This window comes from Lepidochelys olivacea (assembly GCF_965140295.1).
Source record: "Lepidochelys olivacea isolate rLepOli2 genome assembly, chromosome: 14".
Lineage (NCBI taxonomy): Eukaryota > Metazoa > Chordata > Testudines > Cheloniidae > Lepidochelys > Lepidochelys olivacea.
The window spans coordinates 17,830,690-17,856,168 of record NC_140424.1 but is presented as its reverse complement, the minus strand read 5'-3'; the positions used below and the strand labels follow the sequence as shown (position 1 = coordinate 17,856,168).

Genomic DNA, 25,479 nt, shown 5'->3' with positions numbered 1-25,479 from the left:
GATGAGGCAAGAGGAATTATAGAGGGAAAATCTAATAAATATCTTAGTTAATCTGTATACTAATGCAAGAACTATGGGCAATAAACAGGAAGAACTAGAAATACTAGTGAATAATCGCAATTTTGACATAATTGGCATCACAGAAACTTGGTGAGATAATTCACATGACTGGGATATTGATCCAGAATAAGTTTGCACTGAGGTTGAGATAGTGGGAGGCAGACCTGTTGAAAGTCTCTGAGTAAGGATAAAAGGAGTAAAAAACTAGGTGTGATGTCATGGTACATATCTGCTACAGATCACCTAACCAGGAAGAAGAGGTCGATGAGGCTTTTTTAAATAATTAACAAAATCATCCAAAACATGGGACTTGGTGGTGATGGGCGACTTAACTACCCAGACATCTGTTGGGGAAATAATACAGTAGGTCACAGATTATCCAACAAATTCTTGGAATGCATTGGATACAACTTTTATTACAGAAGGTGGAGAAAGTGACTAGGGGAGAGGCTATTTTAGGTACGATTCAAATAAATAGGGAGGAATTAGTTGAGAATTGGAAGGTGAAAGTGATCATGAAATGATAGAATTCATGATTTTAAGGAATGGTATGCAGGAAAACAGCAGAATATAGACAGTGGACTTCAAGAAGGTAGACTTCCGCAATCTCAGAGAATTGCTAGGTAAGGTCCAATGGGAAGTAAGTTTAAGGGGAAAGAGACTTCAGAAGAGTTGATAGTTTTTTTTAAAATCAATTTTATTAAGAGCACAAGAGCAAACTGTCCCCATGTGTGTGTATATATGGCAAAGGGACAAAATTAGAAAGTCCAAGACAAAACCAAGATTAAACTAGCTAGGGATATAAAGAGTAACAAGAAAACATTTTACAAAGGTATTCAAAATAAGAGGAAGACCAAGGACAGGGTAGGCCCATTACTCAATGAAGAAGAAAACACAATAACAGAAAATGGGGCAATGGCCACAGTGCTAAATGCCTTTTTGGTTTGTTTTCCCCAAAAAAGTTAGCAGTGATTGGAAAACTGAGGACAGAACAAGAAGTAGTTGTTTTAAATTGCTGCAAGGGAGATTTAGGTTAGACATCAGGCTAAAATAGGAAAAGAACAAGTCAAATTATTACTTAGACAAGTAAGATATCTTCAGATCAGTAGGGCCTGATGAAATAAATCTTAGAATACTGAAGGCACTTGCTGAATAGATCTCTGAACCATTAGTGATTATCTTTGAGAACTTGTGGAGGACAGGAGAGATACCCAAGGATTGAAAAAGGGCAAATATAGTACCTATCTATAAAAAGGTGAATAAGGACAACCCAGGGAATTATAGACTAGTCAGCTTAACTTTGGTAACCTGAAAGATAGTGGAACAAATAATCAACCCATCATTTTGTAAGCACCTAGAAGAAAATAAGGTGATAACTAATAGTCAACATGGATTGGTTAAGAACAAATAATGTCAAACCAAGCTAATGCCCTCATAGCCTTCTTTGACTGGGTTAACAAGCCTTGTAGATTGGGGGGAAGCAGTAGATGTGATACATCTTGACTTTAGTAAGGCTTTTGATACTCTCTCACATGACGTTCTCACAAACAAACTAGGGAAATATTGCCTAGATGAACCTACTATAAAATGGGTGCACAAGTCTTTGGGAAACTACTAAGAGAGTAGTTATCAATGGTTCATAATTAAGCTGGAAAGGCATATAAAGTGGGGTCCTGTATGGATCTGTTCTGTATCTGGTTCTGTTCAATATCTTCATATATGATTTGGATAATGGCATAGAGAGTACCCTTACCAAGTTTCTGGACGATACCACACTGGGAGAGGTTGCAAGCGTTTTGGAGGACAGGATTAGAATTCAAAATGATCTTGAAAAATTGGAGAAATGGTCTGAAATGAACAAGATGAAATTCAATATGGACAAATGCAAAGTTCTTCATTAGGGAAGGAATAATCAATTGCACAAATACAAAATCGGAAATGACTACCTAGGAAGGAGTACTGCAGAAAAGGTTCTGGAGATTATAGTGGATCACAAACTAAATATGAGTCAATATTGTTGTGCAAAAAAAGCAATCATCATTCTGGGATGTATTAGCAGGAGTGTTGTAAGCAAGACACGAGAAGTAATTCTTCCACTCAACACTGATAAGGCCTTGATTGCAGTACTGTTTCCAGTTCTGGGCACCACATTTTGGGAAAGATGTGGACAAACTGAAGAAAGTTCAGAGAGCAACAAAAATGATTAAAGGTCTAGAAAACATCATCTTTGAGGGAAGATTGAAAAAAATTGGTTTTGTTTTGTCTGGAAAAGAGAAGGCTGAGATGGAACATAAGTATGCAAGTGTATGTAAATGGTTGTTCTAAAGAGGAGGGTGATAAATTGTTCTCCTTAACCACTGAGGACAGGACAAGAAGTAGTGGGCTTAAATTGCTGCAAGGGAGATTTAGGTTAGACATTAGGAAAAACTTCCTAACTGTAAGGATAGTTAAGCACTGGAACAAATTGCCTAGTGAGGTTGTGGAACCTCCATCATTGGAGGTTTTAAAGAACAGGTTAAACAAACACCTGCTAGGAATGGTCAGAAGATAACACTTAGTTCTGTCTCAGTGCAGGGGACTGTACAAGGTAACCTTTTGAGGTCCCTTCCAGTCCTACATTTCTAAGATTCTGTGTTTTCTTTTCCCTGTTGCTATTTGTTTCCCTATGTTTGTCTTTCAGCCTTTGATGGCCATTTTCAGACAATTACTGTACTGTACATCTGTTTCTGTTCTTCTGGCTATACTTCCTGCCAAAAGACATATTTTTCAGTTGTGTCTGTTATTCAAGTCTGGAATGCTGCTGTTTCTACTAATTCTATTCATTGACTTGTACTGGGAGGATATCCTCTTCTGCACTGGGATAACAAGCATCCTTGCACTTATATGTCACTCCCACAGAGGCACATTGGTTAAAAACTTTTATCTTCAGGGTGACTAGGAAAGCATCTGTAAACTTCTGTTGTAGTCCAAACTCAAGTTTTTAGGTTATTGGGTCATTTCAGGAGGAAAGAAATATACAGTTTTCCTTTATAGGGACAGGGTGTTGTGGTGAGCGAATAGCAATGAAAAATATAGGTCACCTTTTAAATACAAGTTATCAGAAACCTGAAAGATCATGCACTGGAAATAATGTTCCATATGATGATTCCCGACATCACAAAACTAATTAGACCTAGCAGTGTTATCTGAAATTCTTCCATCCAGTTTTGTCTTGACCTGGAAAGCTGTCCAAGCTAATGCTACTTATTTTCTCTGAGTTCCCACCTATAAGGATGTTTTGTTCAAGTTCCAGATAGATTTGCTATTTTCTTTTCCTGCTACTGAGTTCTTGGTGCCTCTTATTTTGGTCATGACTAACACTGACATTCCAGATGCTGCTTCTATCCAGTTGTGGTTTTTCTGCCTCTGCATCTCCTTCATTTTCTTCTACCTGGTGTTCTGGAACAATACATATTTATTGTAATTTTGGTATAAAACTATTTCCATACACATTGGCCTTAAACTCTATGATGATATGAACAGAAGAAACCATTAGATCATCTAGTCTGACTTCCTGTCTATCACAGGCCCTTAACTTTGTCCCAGTTATCTTTGTATAGAGCCCAATAACTTGTGTTCGTCTAAAGCATATCTTCCAGAATGGCATCCAGCTTTGATTTGAAGACATTAAGAGATAAAGGATCTAGTGTTTCTTTTGGTAGGTTAATCACACTCACTGTTAAAAATTTGTGCCTTATTTCCATTTTGAATTTGTTTGGCTTCAGCTTCCAGTCACTAATTAAAGTATTTTTAAAAGTTGAGGATATCTGTTTTCATTAAATTGACCTAAACTCTAGAAAGAAAAATATTTTCCAGGGGCTAAATGGATGACAAATATAATGGACTTGCAAAACATTTTAATCATAGTACCTTGCACATGAAATTGTCACTTCAGATTTTTTTAATCTTTCTGGCAGTGTTAAAGTAATTCTTTCTTTACACTAATTCTGATTTTAGTAGATCATATCCACAATTTTGAAACTATAAATTTTAAATTATGTGCTATTCACACTATTCAAATAATTCGATACCTTGCACAGGAAAACTTACTATTTTTAAAAAGAAAAGGAATATTTGTGGCACCTTAGAGACTAACAAATTAGTCTTTCAGGTTTTGAATGTTACCTTTCAATAAAAGGTGTTACTATACATGGTTTCCTCTTCAGATGGAAAAGCACTATTACAGATTTTTTTTGTTTTCTAAATTTATCTGCTTATACCATATGACTTCTAATGATCATTTTTAAAAAATCCAACCGAGAAACCATAGCATTAGGTTCAAATGATAATATTGAAAAATGTGCATGAATGTTCATTAAAAAATGCTGAGATAGTGAAATAAAACAAAATCCAAAATATTTATATATTGGTATATGTTGTAAAAGGAAGACAATTGTTGCTTTAAAAATTAATTCTGAAATCATTGTTGCAACAATGTTATGAATAAACATCTGTCTGTGTGTGTCTGTATGTATTACACACAGAACTGTTAAAAGGTTGCAAAGTCAAGCACTCAAAAGTTAGGAATTGCCATAATTATGGTGGTTGCCTGTGCAGCCATAATTGGGCCACCTTGTGTGCATGCATTGTGATGCAGTCTTTAATTACGTGATCATATACACAGGAGGGAGTTGCTCTGGGGATGAATCAGGTTTGTGTTGTAAAGAAGGCTATTGTCTGTCAAGTCCCTTTGACTTTGTTGCAGAAATTGGAAATTATGTAGTGAATGAAGTAGGAGATTACAGGAAGAGAAAAGGAAGTCTCATGGGTAAGACAGTTGAATGCTGCCCTGCAGGCCTGGATTCTATCCCTGTCTGTGCTTCATTATTCCTGTGTGATCCTAAATAAGTCACTTAAACCTCATTTTCTGAGTGCCAAACTTGAGACCCTGGGGTCTGATTTGCTCTGATGCTGAGCACTCACAACTACAACTGAAGTCAGTGGGAGCTGAGCTTAAATATATACAGTGATATAAAAAGCTAAATACTCTGAAAAATAAGGTCCTTGATGCCTGAACTAGGGCACCCAAAATTAGGGGATGCTTTTGCCCTTAACCTCTGTGGCTGTGCTCCCCACATATAAAATGGGGATAATACAGCCCCTTCACTTCTGTTTTGTGAAGATGAATTAATGTTTGTGGAGCACTCAGATATGATCGTGACAAATGCCATAGAAAAGCCCATAAGGAAATCAATAATTCTGTCTTCAGATCAGGGTTTGAATAGGGTGACCAGATGTCCAGTTTTTAAAGGGACAGTCCCATATTTTAAGGCCTCCTGCAGGTGTTCTAACTTTTTCTTAAAAACGGGCAAATTGTCCCGTATTTTCTGCGTGCCTCCCCCCCATCAGCACTGGTGGGTGCTGCTGCTGACCGGATCCTTGGTCGCCAGCCACCTGCCTGCCAGCGGTTAGTGGCACGGGGGTCCAGTGGCCGATGATGGGAATGGGTGTGCAAGGCTGGTGGCGGGGCAAAGTTGCAGTGCACAGGGTTGGCCACTCCCTCTGCTGGTCTGTCAGCACAGTCCCCCCCCTGCATGCTGGCTCCTGCCTCCCATCCCATTTCCAGCCGGCAGTGGCTGTGTGCTGCAGTGGCTGGTGAGTGCGGGCAGGTGCCAGATGATGGCCGCTTATGTGTCACCTCTGCTAACCACCCATCGGCCCTTTACGTGCTCCCCCTCTCGCTGTCCTCCCCCTGTTTTGCTCCGCCTCCCCCCAGCCCCACTGCTCCTCCACATCCCCCCGACAGGGCGCATACTGCTCCCAGTGCTGTGCAGAAAACCAGCCCCTGGTTGGAGTGCTCAGCTCCCCTACAGCCTGGCCAGCAGGCTCCTTCCTTTCCGCACTGTCTCTGGCTGGGCTGGAACCCTGGGAAATCTCAAAACTTTCTGGCATGAGCTGGGCTCCACAGCAGCCCCCCCTCCCCGGGAAGGAGCTTAGTACCCTCTTCACCTGCTCCCCCGGCCCTGGGTCCTGCCCCCAGTGAGCACAGGGCTGCTCTGTTCCATAGGCACACTCTCTTGCTGAGCCACCTCTCTGGCTGGGTTCGCTGAAGCCCCTGCAGTCAGGTTCCCTGGGCCCTGCCTGCTGCACAATGCATCCTTAGGGCTTAACCCCTTCCTGCCCGCACTGTAGCTGGGGGACAGGAGGCGGCTGGGTTATGTCAGTGGCCAGCAGCAGCCTGGAGGTGTTAACTGCTTTTCGACACTGTGCAGGCAGGAAGGGACAAGCTGTTTCCAGCCACAGGGGAGGGTGGTAGAAGAGATGAGATCTGCAAAGACATGGGGCAGGTCATCCCTTTCCCCCCTCCTCCTTCCTTGCAGCTAGAAGCAGCTCCCATCCCTTCCCTCCTGCACAGTGCAAAAAGGCTGCTGCTGGCCACGTTCTGGGCTTGGCCTTGGCAGAAATCTGGGGCCGGGGAAGGGGGCATGCATGTGACCCTGCATGCCTCCCAACCATGTATTGCCTCAGGAAGACGCGGCGCCAGGTACCAGGAGAGGTGTGTCTGTCCTGGGGGCCCAGCCAGGCATCGAGGACGGAGAGAGCCGGGCAGGGAGGGTCGGGGTCAGTCACCCCCTCGTGTGAGAGAGGTGTACGGGAGTGTGTGTGTGTCACCTCTCCCCGTGTGAACCCTAAAGCCTTAAAGATAAGAAGGTAAATAATAAGAATCCAGCTAGGCAGTATTTCTTTTTAATGGGGGCTCAGTCAGCTTCATGTTAATTTGAACATTTGTATTGCATATTTCTGATTGATTGCTGTTGAACTCACTTGAATATGAGTAATTTTACCAGGTGTCCCATATTCAGCATAGGGAAATATGGTCACCCTAGGTTTGAATAATGTGGAGGTCTTGTGGCACTGGTATGTTCTGTGGCCTGGAACTATCTTTCTTCTACAAGAAATATTGGGTGGGCATCTCAACCTCTACGGAGGCACCTGAGAGTCTTTCTATCTCACACTGACTACACTGTTCTTAGAATATAAAAACTCTCACACAGTAAATATATAAAACCACACAGGAAGTAGGTGCCCTTAAGAAGTTAGTTGTCACTTCATAGAAAAATGTAAGAGAGTAATGCTGTGAGCAGGTTTCAGAGTAGCAGCTGTGTTAGTCTGTATTCACAAAAAGAAAAGGAGTACTTGTGGCACCTTAGAGACTAACACATTTATTTGAGCATAAGCTTTTGTGAGCTGTAGCTGTAACAAATAAATGTGTTAGTCTCTAAGGTGCTACAAGTACTCCTTTTCTTTATGCTATGAGCAGGTATTCTCTCTCCTTAGAATAGGGAGTTCTGGTAATGCCTTACTTAAAAGTAAAAAGTTTACATAATTATTTTCAAATGGGGCCCATTTTATTAGGTTGCACCAGAGTCATTTGCCCATGTTTTCCTTCATGGAAAATCTAGGATAAAGAAGAAAAATCCCTTTTTATTTTTTAAATACTTTTTACTCTAACAACTTATTTCTTTTTTGCTACATGACTACTTTTGTGTTGAGATATAAAGCGTATGATGAAGATGAATGGACATTTTCTATCCTAGTTTCTCCTTGAAGTGTGTGTCTTTCTAAGCAAATAAAGAAAAATATGGCAATTGAAGCATCAAAACTACATTGAACAGAATGAAAACCAATAACCCGGAAGAGCATTTAACAGAAAAAACAATTCTCAAAAAATAATATAAAAAAAATATCGTTCTGATAGAGGAAACCATTAAGGATCATCTTTAGGTCTGTAATTTAAGATTAATATCTCAAACTCTACGTAGATGGTCTCAACCACAGTTGAACTTGGTACATTTTCATTATATTGGACCAAGAATCTTCATGTAATTTTTTTCTCTCATAATATGGTCAGGAGAGTTACTGTAATTTTACAATAGGACACAGATGTTGCGTCTAGCACTAGAATATCATGAGATCAGACCGTAACCTCACCTATGGAATGGTGACCTCAACCCTCTTGCTTGAGCATACTGTACTATGTCACCAATTTAGGAAGAGAGGATTCTGTCCCTGTATTTCTGAGTTGATCCTCTGCTGAAGCGCATTTATAAGGAGTGTAGGTTTTCACCCTCAGTGTGCAGTGTGTCTAATTGATATTTTACCATTGGTGGAGAAGGGGGAATGAGAGGGGAATCCTATGCCTGGTCCATAGTTCCAGTAAGTGTTGAAGGGATAGCTGATTCATTTAAGAATATCATTATATTCACAAAATTTCAGCAGAGGATAGAGATGTACTTTAGCAGATATGACCCGTCAGTCCATTTAACAAGGCGTTTGTAGTTCCTGTTTCAACAACCAACAAAACAAAACACATATTTTAAAATGGCATAATACACATCCTGTGCATTTTTAACATATTTTGAAGGCAAATTAAATATACATTTCTTGCCTCTTGACAGTTTCTCTTAGACTTTTGATTGTGTGGTCTCTCGTAGAGTAGTAAATACTAAAACCAATTTTTCTGCATTACATCAAAAGTTCATGTTGCAATTAGCAACATGTCTTGTACAAAGTAAATTCTTACAGATTGCTGTAGACCATTTTGATGGTAAAAGGCTGACCTGCAGAAAACTGATGCCTCTGTCTGGTTCTTGTTTTATGCACATAGTTAAGTTGAATAAATGAGGTGGGTTTTTTTGTTTTGTTTCGAAAGTGCATGTTGAAAAGAAACACCAATTAAAACACCACCCGGAAAACTTTCTAAAAGTAAAATATGACCCTTAATCTTTGAATCACAATTTTTTCTTGCACAAAGTCATTTTTACATGGTTTTAACCTTAAACAGTCTATTGACTGTTGCTAATCTGTTTAGGATCATGTTATGCTTCTGGAAGTCTCTCATCAAACTGCAAATAAAGCAAAGCATGCAGTATTTCAACAAAAGTTGATATCCACACCCATTCAGTATGCTTTTCTCCGAGATGAATAGCTAAACAGAAATGGTTGCTTTTAAGCTCTTTAGCTAGCTACCCCCACAACTCATTCTGAATTGAAACCAGACCGAGTCCCTCCTTCACATAAACAGAAGCCTAACTTTTTTTTGCATCTGTTTAATTTCTGTTATTCCACTAGGCAGTTCCTTTTCTTACCTGGAAAAACCGAAGAAGTGTGACAAAAGCCAGTCTGATAGTGCAAAACATAATTAGAAAAGAAATCCATGGTAAAAATATAATAAAATAAAATAAGAAGAAAGGGGGACACTCTTGTGCTCTGAGGAGTTAATATTTTTAGTCTCAGTGGATAATGGGAAACACCCATTTTAATTTCAGTTGGAAATAATAATGTCTGTATTATGCACAAGTGGTAAAGCAACAAGTGAACTATGCATTTTATCCCAAACAAATGACAAAAAACCTTTGTGTATTTTAGCAAGTATTCATGTGCTAAATACTTAAGGAAAAACAATTAGTTTTTTTTATTATATTGGCACACTTTTTCACATTCTTCTGCTTGTAAAGCCAATCGTGCACATTTTGGATGGAGAGAAAATTAATAAAATATCAGACCTCTAAAATGTATCTATAATACCTGTTCTTTATCTAATAATGTGTGGTTAAGGTCTGATCTAAGGCTATTCTATGTCCTATTGTAAAACTAGGACTCTCTACTTTCTAATGATTAAAAGCTCCAGTCTCTAGCCCTGATATGACACAAGATATATCAGACCTTAAACTTCACTGCTCCGGGACCAGTAGAAGTTTTGGGGATGCAGAGACAAGAAACATTTCTATAGCTACTGAGTGGTTTGTGATGTTAGTAGTCCTGGTAAAGATGAATTAGTGGACAGAGTGCAGATCAAGTGTTTAAGGGTGCATGGTAAATGAAATCTGTCATTCTGCAATTTATTACATGGATATCACTTCTGCTTTTGTGGAGTCAATATTGTGTGTAGTATATTGTATGATTCTACACAAATAATGTATAGTAATAAACTTTCACTCTACACTTGTCAGCTGGGTCTAATGATAATTCATGGGTTTTTACCCTTTCCAACAGTTTTCATATAAATGAATAATGAAAAGTGTCTGAGTGCATCAGAAATTAAATTTGTCTATTTAAGCCAGTCTCCCCACATTGCCTTCTAAAGCGTCTCAACCCTGACCTGAAGAATACTACCTCCAAGGTGAAGTGAAAACCCATTTTTACGGTTTATTCAGGTTTGCACCCCTGTTGAAAATAACAAGAATGCAATTTAGTGCTGTTTGTGTGGGTTTTTTATGATTTTGAAACTGATGTGAATCCACAGACTAATTTCACACAGACTTCCAAATGTTTTGTGTATGTTGTCATAAACACAGTTAGGACTAGAGTATGCATAATTGTGAGGTTTGAGTTACTCCTATAATATAAATATTTAGAACTAGAGGAAGAAAATCCAACTGAAGAATTTCAAATAACAATCTAACCATTGGAACCACCAAGACCCCTATTTGCTTTGCTGACTAATGCAAAAAATGCATTAGCACATCTCATTGGTGAATTCTGACTTAGAGTACCACAGGCTTAATAAATAGAAATTCTCTTTAAACTTATAATACAATCAAGTGTGCTGGAGCAAACAGACAACAAAGATGACAAATCAATATTAAAGTTTCCTTCAGTAGATAAATTTGTAAAATGTTTTTTTGTAGCAAAATTTCAGATGAGCATTTCTCAGTTATTTTTATTTAATATAAAATTGCTATTAGAAAAGTTTTAAAGGGCTCTGAGTTGCACTCCCTGTCAGTACCTAGACCAAGCCGGGGAAGCTGGTCTAGGTACTGATCCACCAGTGCGCCAGGCAGCACAGTAAGGAGGCAGGGAGCGGGGGGCAGAGGAGTTCGGGGGTGGTGGTCAGGGGGTGGGGCAGTGATCAGGGTGGTTGAACGGAGGTAGGGGTCCCGGGGGGGCAGTCAGGAAGGAGGGGGATGGGTTGGATGGGGCCGTCAGGGGCAGGGGTCCCGGGGGGGCAGTCAGGGGACAGGGAGAAGGGGTGGTTAGATGTGGCAGGGGTCCCGGGGGGGCCATCAGGAAGGAGAGGCAGGGCGCAGTCAGGGGCAGGGGGTCCAGGGGCGGTCAAGGAGAAGGCGTGATTGGATGGGGAAGGGGTCCGGGGGGTGGGGGGGGCCAGTCAGGAAGGAGAGGGAAGTTAGGGGTGGGGAGTCCGGGGGCATTCAGGGGACAGAGAGCGGGGGGTGGATGGGGCAGGGGACTCCAGGGGGGCTTGCAGGAGGCGAGAAGCAGGGGGAGTCGGATAGTGGGTGGGGGCCGGGCCATGCCTAGCTGTTTTGGGAGGCACAGCCTCCCCTAACCAGCCCTCCATATAATTTCAGATGTGGCCCGATGCGGCCCTTAGGCCAAATAGTTTTCCCGCCCCTGCTCTAACATGTGGGTCCTGGTGATACCTGGCTTATTTGGAGAATTTGCTGTGGAAAATAATTTCACTGTTAACTATGGATCTGTCTTTGTCATTTTAATTGTCTATCTAGGATTAAATCCATTATTATAAACTGTTATATTAGCAACTAATATTATCAGCAGATACTTAATAAGTTAACAGTTTATAGCCACGTATAGCTTAATTATTTCACAGTACTATTAGACTGTCTAGTGACAGATTGACTAGTGGTTGTTTTGTTACCAATCAACTTTATAAGGAGATCTCATTGTTCTAGAACACAATCTGTTTCTTTTTAACCTATATGAGGCCTCTTGATTTTTGTTTGCTTGTTTTCAATTCCATTGTCTCCTCTTTGCAGTGGATAAAATAAATCTGAGGAAAAATAACACATCTACCAAATGACCATAGAGTGATTTTAAGGGGAAATAACTGCCTTGTGACACAGTTTCATTTCTCTTGATTATCCAGGGCTGGATTTCCTATTGGCTGAGACCCCATGTTGATTATGCTTTATCTTTCTGTAAACAAACCCTGCTACTGTGCCCAAAATATTTTTTTAATAGGGTCGCTGTTAGGGTTACCATATTTGAACATTCAAAAAAGAGGACACTCCACTGGGGGTGGGGTGGTATCTCGTGCCTCCCCACCCCAACTCCACCCCTTCCCCGCCCCCATTCCAACCCCTTCCCCAAAGTCCTCGCCCCAACTCTGCTCCCTCCCTGCCCCATTGGACCCCTTCCCCAAATCCTCGTCCCGGCCCTGCCTTCTCCCCTGAGTGCACCACGTTCCCCCTCCTCCCCGCCGTGCGAAACAACTATTTCACAGCGCAAGCCCTGGGAACTAGGGGGAAAAAGCAGGCACTCTCTCGAGTGATCAACATTCACTTTCTTTCTTGAATGATCAACATTCACTCTTTCTTGAACGATCAACTCTTCTTTGGGGAAAAATAATAATGGCAAAATCCCGGATGTTTTTAGATATTTAAAAATTCTTCCCAGATGGCGATTTAAGAACCAAAAAGTTGGACGTGTCCGGGAAAATACGGATGTATGGTAACCCTAGTCACTGTGTGTATTGATATTACTGGTCTACAGCATTAAAATAGTGGCTGGAAATGTTAGTGTTAAACACATACTTTCTTGCCACGGAGAAAGCCCTTTTATGGACTTTATTCCTGTTTTAAAAACAGATCTGTGTTTGCCTAAAACCATGGAGATATTTTCTCAGGACACTTTATATCTGTCTCTCTCGCACTGTAAAGAAAAATGTAAAAACAGAAATTTTCTATTAGCAGAACTGTAGAAAACCAACAAAATGATTTCAATAGTTTAAGCTGTTATAGAGATATTGTCTTTCCCAAAGCCTTCCAAAAGACAGATTGGAGAGGTTTTAAAAGCACTTGAAATCATTTCCATCCAAACAATTCTAGCTCATTTTCTAAGCTGCTTCCATTGTGAAATCTAAAGTAGTAGTGGAAAGCAGTACCCTTACCAGTAGGAAAGCTGCTTGGACTGGGCAGGCAGAGAAAGGTTTGGTGTGGAGGACAGAGTTTCTTTGAACTAAGATTCCACACGGACGTGCCACAGATATGAATCATTTCATCTTATTTTCAAACCCCAGAACAAGTAAAAAGAGGAACTTTCCCTCTGAATACTAGGTAAGCAGACACTCGGTCCATCACTATGGCAGTATTTTGCGTCAGTAGATTGATAATGGAATTTTCTCCCATCTTTTTAAGTCCCTAACGTAGAACAGTTGCGTACAGTCATAAATGTTGGCACAGAGCTATGTAACAGCATTAACAAAATTTTATACTTAGCTTGGAAGAAAGTAAAAATGAAAAAATTACAAATATTCATAGCTGTTCTGTTTAAATTACCAAGATTGTTGGCAGTTTTTCTGGGGGTTAGTGTTTAGCAGCACCCAAGCTATTGTAGAGGTTTCCACACCACCTATCATTTTTATCTACTCTGCTAATTTCCTGCATTTAATTTCATCTGTTAAAAGAGCTTTGAAAACTGTTGTATCAAATGGATTTTGTTTTTATGTAATTACAAGTAATATTTTAGTAAGGGCTAACTCCATTGTTATTGGTAATGTTTTACATTGTTATACTTAACACATTTAGAGCACTTAAATCAAAATGACTGAGACATTACATACAATCTGTGGTTATTAGTCAATGTTACTGAATTTAGTTAATGTAAAGAGCAAGAAGAGAACTGCTTCCTAGGATTTTTTACTTATTAACTAGGTCTATCAATTAATCACAGTTAACTCAAAAAATTAATCGTGATTTAAAAATGTAATTGTGATTAATCGCACTGTTAAACAATAGAATACTAATTGAAATTCATTAAATATTTGTAGATGTTTTTCTGTATTTTCAAATATATCAATTTCAATTACAACACAGACTACAAAGTGTACAGTGCTCACTTTATATTATTTTTATGACAAATATTTGCACTGTAAAATGATAAAAGAAATAGTATTTTTCAATTCACCTCATACAAGTACTGTAGTGCAATCTTTTTATCATGAAAGTGCCACTTACAAATGTAGGGTTTTTTTTGTTGTAACTGCTCTCAAAAACCAAACAATGTAAAACTTTAGAGCCTACAGGTCCACTTGATCCTACTCTTGTTCAGCCAAGCACTAAGAGAAACAAGTTTGTTTACATTTACGGGAAATAATGCTGCCTACTTCTTAATTACAATGTCACCTGAGAGTGAGAATAGGTGTTTGCATGGCACTGTTGTAGCTGGCATCGCAAGATATTTACGTGCCAGATGCGCTAAAGATTCATATGCTTCTTCATACTTTGGCCATCGTTCCAGAGGACATGCTTCCATGCTGATGATGCTCATTAAAAAAATAATGCGTTAATTAAATTTGTGACTGAACTCGTTGGAGAGAATTGTATGTCTCCTGCTCTGTTTTACCCGCATTCTGCCATATATTTCATGTTATAGCAGTCTCGGATGATGACCCAGCATGTGGTGTTTATTTTAAGAACACTTTCACTGAAAATTTGACAAAATTCAAAGAAGATACCAATGTGAAATTTCTAAAGATAGCTACAGCACTGGACCCAAGATTTAAGAATCTGAAGTGCCTTCCAAAATCTGAGAGGGATGAGGTGTGGAGCATGCTTTCAGAAGTCTTAAAAGAGCAACACTCTGATGCATAAACTACAGAGACCAAACCACCAAAAAAAGAAAAGGAACCTTCTCCTGGTGGCATCTGAGTCAGATGATGAAAATGAATATGCGTGGGTCCACACTGCTTTGGATAGTTGTCGAGCAGAACCTGTCATCAGCATAGACACATCCTCTGGAATGGTGGTTGAAGTTCAAGGGACATATGAATCTTTAGTGCATCTGGCATGTAAATATCTTGTAACACTGGCTACAACAGTGTATTGCAAACTACTGTTCTCACTTCCAGGTGACATTGTAAACAAGAAGCAGGCAGCATTATCTTCTGTAAGTGTAAGCAAACATGATTGTCTGAGCGATTGGCTGAACAAGAAGTAGGACTGATTGGACTTGTAGGCTCTAAAGTTTTAGATTGTTTTACTTTTTGAATGCGGGGGGGTTGTGCATAACTCTACATTTGTAAGTTCAACTTTCATGATCAAGAGATTGCACTACAGTACTTGTATTAGGTGACTTGAAAAATACTATTTCTTTTGTTTTTTTACAGTGCAAATATTTTAATAAAAAATAAATATAAAGTGAGCACTGTACACTTTGTATTCTGTGTTGCAACTGAAATCAATATATTTGAAAATGTAGAAGACATCCCAAAATATTTAAATAAATGGTGTTCTTTTATTAAGTGTGATTAATCGCGATAAATTTTTGTAATCGCTTGACAGCCCTATTAAGAACTAATACCGTTTATTGAAATTATAGCATTCATGTTCTGAGGCTAAATTTTGGGGTTGAACTAGTTATAATTTTCAGCATAGGCTGTGCACACACAGGCAAAGATTATAATACTGTAGATACACTGTGTTCTGGTTGGGACTTCAGATGCATTTCAAGTTTTCCTACCTCATCTGTTTGTGTATAGTTGATCTCTTTCATTATGCCAACATATATGTAAAACAGAATACATGCACCTGTCTGCCAGGGATGTCTCCTGAACAGAGGAAAGATTATTTTGAAATAATGTCATTTTAAATCTTTTTAAATGGATTTGACTAAATACCCACTGTCACCAAAAGCAAACTTGAATAAAAATTTTAGATGAGTCACGAAGAGGTTTGATTAAGAATTTCTCTAGTTTTCTATTAAAAATCTTAACATGAAAAATACATTACTTTCTGGTACTACTAAGTACACAGTGACTTTGTTTCAAAAATGAAAATCTCTTATGAATTCCATGAAAATAATTTGAAAATCATCCCTTCTTATGGCAATGCAAATTCAGAAATGATGTTTTATGGAACATCATGAAATCAATGTTTGTGTCAAGAATAACATGGCGATTATTGTAAAATATATTGGAGTTAGAGTGAAGAGCATGCTGCTAGGGAAGGAGATTTATATATTAAAGTTAAATGGGTATATAGTTTATCTCAGCATTATGTGCAATGCAGTCATCCAAATATCTAAAAGTGAGCTGTGTGTTGCTGTGTGTTGGCCAGTCGCCAATTATTGGTGAAGTGATGTATGCTGCCTGTGGCTTAGCCACACCAAGACTGGAACATTGGTGCAAGTTATGGGTAAATGGCAGCAGCATGGAGTTTGAACTCAGTGTCACCTCCATGGTCTAACAATCAGTTAGACTGATTGTTCCCTCAGAAATGACCATATGGATTACTTGCAAATGTAGACCTCCTTGTTAAAATGGCACCTGTTCTTAGTCAGTTTACATGCTGCTTAAAAAGGTAGAGCAAATGATATCAAATATCTTGTCATTTGCCAAGAGGCTTCATCTTTTGGCAAGGGAAATAGTTCTTAAAAATATTAGTACTTGATGGAGTTCTTCTCTGTTGAAGAAAAAGGAAAAATTATGATCAAATCAGATAATACTCTTCTGACCTTGCTTAAATGTAAACTAATCTGAGTGAGAAAAGACCCTTTTTATACAGTAGAAGGGAATTAAGGATGATTAGAAATGACTGATATCTGTTAAACAGATGGATTCTGCTCTACTTAAAGTAAGGGGGAGTGCTGCGCCAGGTGCTTTCAACACAATCTTCCTACTTCTGGATTAGGGAGAGGACCATTAGCATCTCCCCCACAAGTTTCTGTTCCCAGAAGGAATCCGTGCTGCGGCAGAAGTGACATACAACTTCAATTATAACAATACTAACCTTGTGTTTTGTATTGGGTGGCAGCCTGTTCATAGTGGGTTTTTTAAGCTTATGCTCAATTAATGAAATGTGCTGTCCTTTCTGAACTTTGTGCTTGCACGTGATGTAATTAATTTTGTGATTACTGTAGAACAATATTTCTCAAACTGGGGGTCCAAAAGGGGGTCACAAGGCTCTTGGGGGCGGGGGGGTTGTCGCAAGATCACAAAAAATAGGGTTACCATACGCCTGAGTTTTCCCGGACATGACCTCTTTTTTGGTGGTCCTGTTTCCAAATGGACAGATTTTTGAAATATGAACAAATATCTGTGATTTTTTTTTCCTTGCTCATTCTTTTTCCTTGCCTTCAGTGCTGAGCTGCCAGAGAGCAGCAGCTGCTGACTGGGCACCCAGCTCTGAAGGCAGCACCGCTGCCAGCAGCAGTGCAGAAGTAACAGTGGCATGATATGGTTACTTAGCTCTGTAGGAATTTGCACTGAGGCTGCAAAGCTATGACTGGTACCAAGAGTGTGGGGAATGAGGGGGTGGAAGTCGTCAGAGCCTGAAATATTTTCAAAGGGGGGCCCAGCAAAAGAAAGTTTGAGAACCCCTGCTTCCGAACATGTACCATGGTTTCAGTTCCGTGTAAGATAACATTGTCTTTCAGTTCCCCTGTAATATACTGCCTGTCATAAATACCCAGTGCATATGCTTTACCTTGACTTGAAGTCCATCTCTAATAAAAAAAATATTTCACTCATATCTTTTGGGAAACTTGCCCAAACAATTCAGTTCTCCAAAAGAATCTGTAGGTGCTATGTTTGTCTACATCTTGTTTTGCTTTCTAGACAAAGTTGGTTTCTTAATCGCTAACACTCAAGTACACTGAAATGAATATATAACAAAAAATGGAATGAGTAACTTTTCCACCAGGAAAAGCTTTCTGTAGTGTAACAGACTTCAGAAGACCTAATTTGGAGGTAATTACAACTTTAAATGGAACCTTCCGCTTGTACTATATCCCACGCTTTATTTTTCTGTTGGTCCCAAGAGCTGTGCCATAATTCCTGGTAGATTCATCCTAAGTGGTAAAATCAATAGGAGGTGGACTTGGCTAAAAGCATTCCACTCAAGCCAAGCTAAAGTGATTTACCAGGTAATCCCTTGAAAGACATTAAGATACTAATACAAAAACCACTTTGGTTGGGAAATAGTACCTTGTATCAGCAATCCCTTCAACTGGTTTTGGTGTAGCCATAGGTGGTTGTTGTAGTCCCATTTAGTCTTGGTATGGTAGGATGTTGGTTACAGCACAGGGCCTCAGTGATGGAGGGAATATGGGGGGAATACACTTTCCTGCAACCCCATAATAAAAACTTTTTAGAATGCTTATGAAATATATGATCACATTAAAGGTAGCCACCCAGGCAAATACAGTATTTTATTTTCTAGAGCACAAGAAAGGAAGTGTGACCATCTGCAAATGGTTAAGAGAACTAAAAATAGCTTAAATTATTTGGTTAAAAATTGCACCTCTGTGTTCAACTCTAGCTGAGATTCCTCCTGATATTTTCAGTGATCTTACAGCCTCCTAGTAGCATGATATGACACAAAACCACTTCACTTGCACTTTGAGACTGGTTAGCATGGTCTGAAGAGGCATAGCATTTAAGGAGATGATTCATCTGAGAAGGAGAGTGGTTTCTCCAGATCAGAGTTGAGGTACATTTGTATAGCAGTATGGATTAGCTTGAACATCTGCCTTTATGCAGTTGATAGAAAATATTTTTTCCATCTTGACACATGCATATCATGAAGTTCAATTAAGAAAAAGAAAATTGAGAGTAAGTCAAGTTGATTTTTACATGCTCAATTAGAGCCATTGTGTCTATCCATTGCTTTATGCTCTCTCTCTCAAAAAAAGTCATTTTAATGACAGATGTAGTTGGAAATTTATTCAGAAAGGTTCACTGTTGTTTTCCATTTTTTTTCCTTTTTGACTAACTTTATTTTATCTTTCTGATTTCAGCAGGCTGGGGAGAAATGCCTACTGTCCACACAAAGACTGAATCTTCTTGGGGAGAGCCCTCATCTCCTTCTGCTGCAGTTGATAATGGAACTTCAGCATGGGGGAAACCTCCCAGCAGTGGTACAGGGTGGGGAGATAATTCTGCCGAGCCAGCGGGGACCTATGGAAGAGTGAATGCTCCAGCTGCTGCCCCAGCACTGTGCAAGCCAGGTGAACTCTCACACTGCTTCTGTTGTGATGGTGTTGGGAGGTAGGGTGGATAATGTGGGAAACAGCATCTGTACTTCTGCATATTTTTCAGTCATGTTTCCTCTCCCATACCCTTTTTTTGCATTTAAAATTGTTTTTAGTTTTAATTATGGTTGGAAAATATAATACCATTATAACCAAGGACAATCTAATATCAATATATAACTTCCACTTTCTTAACTCAGTAAACTATCTCAATTCTTTTGGTGTGTGCACTAATTTTGTCCCATTTAGAACATTTTAGAAAACCAAATTTGTTTACTGGACTGTCAGATTCAAATACATTGCTTAGTGTGTGTGTGTGTGTGTGTGTGTGTGTGGGTATCCTGGAAGCAATTCAATATAAACAGCAAAAGATATAGAAAAGGGAAGTCGTAAGACACCAACACCTCAAATGCCTACGTTACACAGATGACACCCAATTCTGTTCTTCCTCATCAAATGCCAACAGTGCTATCACCAATTGTGTAATTGAGATAATTGCCTGGATGAAAAGCTGCTAAACTCCTTCAAGACCCAGGTGATGTTAGTAGGAAGAGGATTGTACTTAAGAACTAATAGTCTGAAACATCTTAAACTGAATTAGTGGGAGAGGAATTATACCCTTCAACCATCAAAACAGTTCACAGCCTCAAGTCATCCTGGATTGTTTACTGCTATTAGATTCCCAAGTAGCATCAGCTGTCAGATGCACATTCTTTCATCTACAGTTGGCCTGAAGGCGACACCTCATCTTGTAGAATGCCATTTTGGCTGTGGTGAGCTTTTTATTTGTAACTTCTAAGCTCTACTGCTGCAACATGTTGTACATAGAAATAATTGACAGCTCTGGAAAAGCTATAGAGGGTTCAAAATGTGACATTCCACCTTTTGAGCAACACAGGACAGGACAATTGGAAATAGATCATCCCAGTTCTCCTTACACATCTACTTGCAACTCACTCACTACTGCCAAATTCCATGTTCATGTTGTAATCCTCAGAGATCTCAATAGGTTTGGCTCAGACCACCTTCGAATCTGCTTCTGTCTCAGCAGCTATAATCTATGTTCATTAGGAATAACAGAAATTGTCAACTAAAAGGGCAAGAATCATGAGATCAGGAGATAATATATTTGTAGTGGCTGCATGGCTTTGGAGCCCTGTTCCCCAAGAGATCGGATTGACCTAACATTTCACCTCCTTCAGAGTATAAGCAAGATTCTGCTCTTCACAATTTTCCCACAGTAATAATAAAAATATTGTATCCCTTCCCTCCAGCTTCAGGGAAGGGAACAAAAGATTAATATTGATCAAACTGTATGTTGCACCTGTGTAATTCTGTAAAATGTTCAGATGCTAAGATAATGAAGATAGGATGGATGGATGGATGTGCATATAAACGAAAGGATTTAAAATCTAGAGAAAATTAACATAAATGTTTCCTTCCTCCCCAGCTTCTAAATCTATGCAAGAAGGCTGGGGCAGTGGTGGGGATGAAGTGAACCTCAGTACTAGTCAGTGGGAAGATGAAGAAGGAGATATGTGGAATAATACTGCTTCACAAGAGAGTAACTCCTCCTGTAATTCATGGGGGAATGCCCCAAAAAAAGGACTTCAAAAGGTAGGACAGTGATAAGGATGGATTGTAGAAATCAGTAGGATTAGAGTACAGCATTTCTAGCACTGAATGTTACACATGGTTTCTGTATAAGATTAATACTCTGAGTTTGAATGAAAGTTTGTCTCATCACGAGTGGTGAAAATGAGTGCAGTACTGTAGGAAATGGATTTATATACACTTGTTGCAACTAAAGTAAAAGCAGTCATATTAAATGATAGACAACAAAATATTGTTCCCTTGAATACACTTTAGCTAGTCTGACAGGTTTCAGAGTAGCAGCTGTGTTAGTCTGTATTCGCAAAAAGAAAAGGAGTACTTGTGGCACCTTAGAGACTAACCCATTTATTTGAGCACAAGCTTTCATGAGCTACAGCTCACTTCATCAGATCCGATGAAGTGAGCTGTAGCTCACGAAAGCTTGTGCTCAAATAAATTTGTTAGTCTCTGAGGTGCCACAAGTACTCCTTTTCTTTTAGTTAATCTGTTGTAGGTGTGTCTAGAATGTCTTAACATGCAGACTATTCCCAAGGGGGGTAGTGTAAGGCAGTGGATGGAAGGCTACAAAAATTTCTTTTACTTTTAGAGTGGTGTCTGATGTTTCTGATTGTTTTTGTTTCTCACCAGTTTCATGAACGTTTATGTATTATGAAGATCTTTTAATGTATTCACAAATAAATCATACTGATGACCTCTTAAACGATTTTATTTGCAGTGGAAAAATCAAATGTTGGTCTCTTAAGAAATGGTCCAGCTTAATTCATAAGCAAAAAAAAGTATCTATTTTGTCTCCTACATCTGAAGGGGGAATGTATAATTTTGTGGCCTGAACTGATGTGGGAAGAAAGCAAAATTTAACCAAAATGAAACTCAAACAAGAGAACATCCACAATTACATTAGGAATTTTTATATTACAAGAAATATAAACCCTCAAATTTCAGGACATGAACCAACCTCTAATTTACAGACTTAGCTTTGCTTATGAGCAGCTTGTTCCATAATTGTCAGCTATACTAGATAGACCACTGGTTTGATCCAGTATTACAATTTTTATATTACTGTCCCAACCCTTAACATTTGTTCCTCTGTAATTCAGAGAGTTGCACTTCAGGGTCTTGAAGTGGAGAAGTTGCCCAGAGCTCTACTAAAGATGTCTATTTCAGTCTTTTCAATGCAGCCGATGGATTGAATGGACTCTGACAGATTAAGTTTGCATATTCAGTTTGTTGGGTATTTTGAGGGAACTTTGTACTATGTCAGAATTTCTGAGTGACTTTATTTTGTTTTCCTGCTGATAACTGAAATGAATAATGCTGTTTAGAGAAAGGGTTAGCTATTTGCAGTATCCAGCGTATCAGGCAGATAGCAAGTAGTTCTTTACAACACCTGATCAGGTGAGGTAAAATTTGCTCTGTGCCCTCTGGGGAGAAGAGGAATGTAATTCTATCCTGTTTTGTAGGTTTCATGAATGTGTTATAAATATACATATGAATATACCCTGAAGCAACATACGGTATTAATAAGGGAAACCTGCCATAGATTGGGCTGCAGCTCATTGCTATAAATATGAAAAATAGATGATTAATGGTCTTTCCAATTTGTTTACCTAGGGCATGAAGACATCTAGTAAGCAAGATGAGGCCTGGATCATGAACCGTCTGATAAAACAGCTCACGGACATGGGCTTCCCAGTAAGTAACATTCATATTCTAGGATTTTCTGCAGCTTGGTTTTTGTAGCTTCTAGTGTATGTGTTTGACCTTTCTGACTGCAGATACAAAAATGTTTCCTAAATGGGAAATCAGTTGTTTTAACTATATTTGGCCGTTTACTCTAATATAGTTTGTGAAACCTCAGAAGAGCATGTAAAATACCCTTTGAGTGTAGATACTGACATGCTTAATTTTGATGAAACCTGTAGAACTTTTATATTTGTAGCTTTTTTTAATCATGGGTTTTACTTTGAACTTATTAATAGTCTTCGTTCTCTTCCCCATTCCCCTATTAAACAAATGAAATAGGGAGTATTATGTGGTTTGGGGAGTTTTTTCGTTTGTTTTTTTTAAGTTAGGGGTGTGTGGTGATATTTTTAAAGTTATCCGTTGCATAAGGTTACAAATTCGGTTATAAAAAGAATATAATTTAACTTTATAGAGAAGAATATACATTTTGTCCAGTGAGACAAGCCAGATCTTTCTGGGAAGCATGTCATAATTGGTGAAAGCAAAAAAGTTACGTGTAAACATAATCTGATTCAGTTAATACATGTCAGTGTTACCCCAGTATTAAAGAGAATCTTGAAATTTCCCATTTAGTTTGGAGTCCTGTAAATGTGTTCTTGCTTGAAACACAATATAACCAAACCCACATTATTGTTTGCAGAGAGAGCCAGCAGAAGAGGCCTTGAAGAGCAACAATATGAATCTCGATCAGGCCATGAGTAAGTGTCTTTCTAACCAACACTTTTCGTAAAAGGTACTTCAGTAAATGAATACATGATTATAAAGTTTGATCTATTCCAGTTAAATTAGCTTCTGTTTTCCTAAAGAGTATTTCAAGAAAACACATACAGTTTTGTGATTATTTTCTATGCCAAACCCCAGAGTGTAATTTGTAGTGCTTTCAAAGATAGTGTATTTTAGTTTTCTACTGTAAAATTAATATTAATTGTAATAGGTGTATAACTGACACTAGTGTTGTCGTTTGGGTTTTAGAAGTTTTTGCAGACTCACTTTACCCTTGCATCACCAGCCCTTGTCTTGCTTCCACTCTTCCCTTCTATGCAGGTACTCTGCTGGAAAAGAAGGTGGAAATGGACAAGCGTGGAATGGGAGTGACCGACTATAATGGAATGGTCACCAAACCCCTTGGCTGCCGCCCACCATCAATCTCCAAAGAGTCTTCCATGGACCGCCCCACCTTCCTTGACAAGGTAAGTTCAAAAGTATGAGTGTAATTTATAAATCAGTAGTGACAATGCAGGGTGGGGGAAGAGCTGCTGATTTCTGCTGACTGTTGTAGTAATCTGGACAGCACTACAAACAAAATGAAGAAAAGAGGTATAGATGTGTCCGTCTTCTCCATCTTTTTTTTTTCCTTTTGTAAATTCTGCAAAGGTGAGAGGAGCCCACTTAGTACTAACGGCCTGCCCCTCATTCAAGGGAAGGGCCACAAGAACTGAGGAATAATTAATTTCATGGTATGGGAAGAAAAAACTAAACAAAAAACAAACAAACCAGGAACAGTAGTGCAGGTTGTAGATATAAAATGAGGGCACTGGATGTCAATACCAAGCAGTCCCCCAGTCAGCCCTCACTGCTCTGTGAAGCAGTCCAAGCAGTTAGTGGATGACACTCGGAGCTGTGCTCAGATATGTGAGACAAGTAGGGACTGAAAATAGTCTTCCCAGTCACAGAGAACCTCCCTGTCAAGCTTTCTTCTCCTAACCTCAGGTATGGCCATCTTGGCCAATGCCAGGAGGAGGAGGTCTAGACGAGGTTTTCATGTCTTTGTGAGGCCGTGGACACAAAAGGCTGTAGGAAAAGGGTGTGAGAACTTCAGCACGAAGTTTCGAGGAGCCAGAAGTGGGGAGGCAACCTGGTGCACTGGAGCAGAGATAGGTGTGTGCCAGGATCTCCCTCCTACTGCAGAAGGTACAGGTGGCAGGAACTTCGTGAACTGCACCTACCACACACCTGTGTTCTTGGCTCTGTGGAGCAGCCACCAACTTGTGGAAAGGGACAAATTGACTATACTGTAGGTTGAAATGCTTTCTTAAGTTACAGAAGAGGTACAACAAAAGCATTGGCACTGTTAACCTCCCCGCAGTGACCCACCAATGTATCTCAGTACCCCTCTATAGGAATTATTAGGAGAGAAAAGGATAGTTGAGATTCTGAGATTCCTCTCCCATTTGTTTCTTGAATAATGTTGAAAATCAGTACCCACTAGGAACTGCATTGAAACCAGTTCATTTTATGTAGGCTACTCACCTGATGATAATGACTTTGTTGTCTATCAATTTGGGCTAGCTTAAAACTAGTGCTTTACGCATGAAAGGGTGTGTCTGTTACCAGTCCCCTGAAGCATTCAGTTTCCCTCCTCTGTATATTAAACTCTTTCCTACAGTGGTCATCATTAAAATGCAGTTACTCCACGGCTTTTTTTTGAGATGCCACAATTCTTTTCCTACATTTTAAATAGAACATAAATTTGGTATCTCAGATACTGAGCTATAATTGCTAAATATTAATTTTTAGTGACCACCATTGTAGATAATTTCTGCTACTTTTACTTTGCACTTTGCAACACAAACATTTAGCTGAAGTTTCTATTCAGTGTGACAGGGTCGGGCCAGATGGCTACAGGAGAGTAATAGAAGGCAGATATATTAGCCCCAGGTTAAGTAGGTCCCTTTTCCCTGGGTAAGGTAACAGGGAAGGTTCCAGAACAATCAGGAACCTTCTGGAGACAATTAAGGCAGACAGGCTGTTTAGAACACCTGCAGCCAATCAAGAAGCAGCTAGAATCAATTAAGGCAGGCTAATCAGGGCACATGGGTTTAAAAAAGAGCTCACTTCAGTTTGTGGTGCGCATGTGAGGAATTGGGAGCAAGAGGCACTAGAAGCAGAGAGTGAGAATGTAGACTGCTGGAGGACTGAGGAGTACAAGCATTATCAGACACCAGGAGGAAGATGGTTTGGTGAGAATAAAGAAGGTGTTGGGAGGAGGCCATGGGGAAGTAGCCCATGGAGTTGTAGCTGTCGCACAGCTGTTCCAGGAGGCACTCTAGACAGCTGCATTCCACAGGGCCC

The 25,479-nt window shown here is 39.4% G+C and overlaps 1 protein-coding gene across 6 annotated transcripts in view; it reads left to right on the top strand.

Annotated features, from left to right (window-relative positions):
• Positions 1–25,479, top strand: part of TNRC6C (trinucleotide repeat containing adaptor 6C) — a 198,454-nt gene that overhangs the window by 139,938 nt on the left and 33,037 nt on the right. For 5 of the 6 annotated variants that reach the window (XM_084647085.1, XM_084647086.1, XM_084647084.1 and 2 more), the window contains exons 6-10: positions 18,817–19,026; positions 20,501–20,667; positions 22,276–22,356; positions 23,048–23,105; positions 23,452–23,597. In XM_084647085.1, the coding sequence (XP_084503211.1) occupies positions 18,817–19,026; positions 20,501–20,667; positions 22,276–22,356; positions 23,048–23,105; positions 23,452–23,597 (662 nt within the window). The remainder of the gene's footprint in view (positions 1–18,816; positions 19,027–20,500; positions 20,668–22,275; positions 22,357–23,047; positions 23,106–23,451; positions 23,598–25,479) is intronic. The other variant, XM_084647082.1, reaches the window with a different exon arrangement.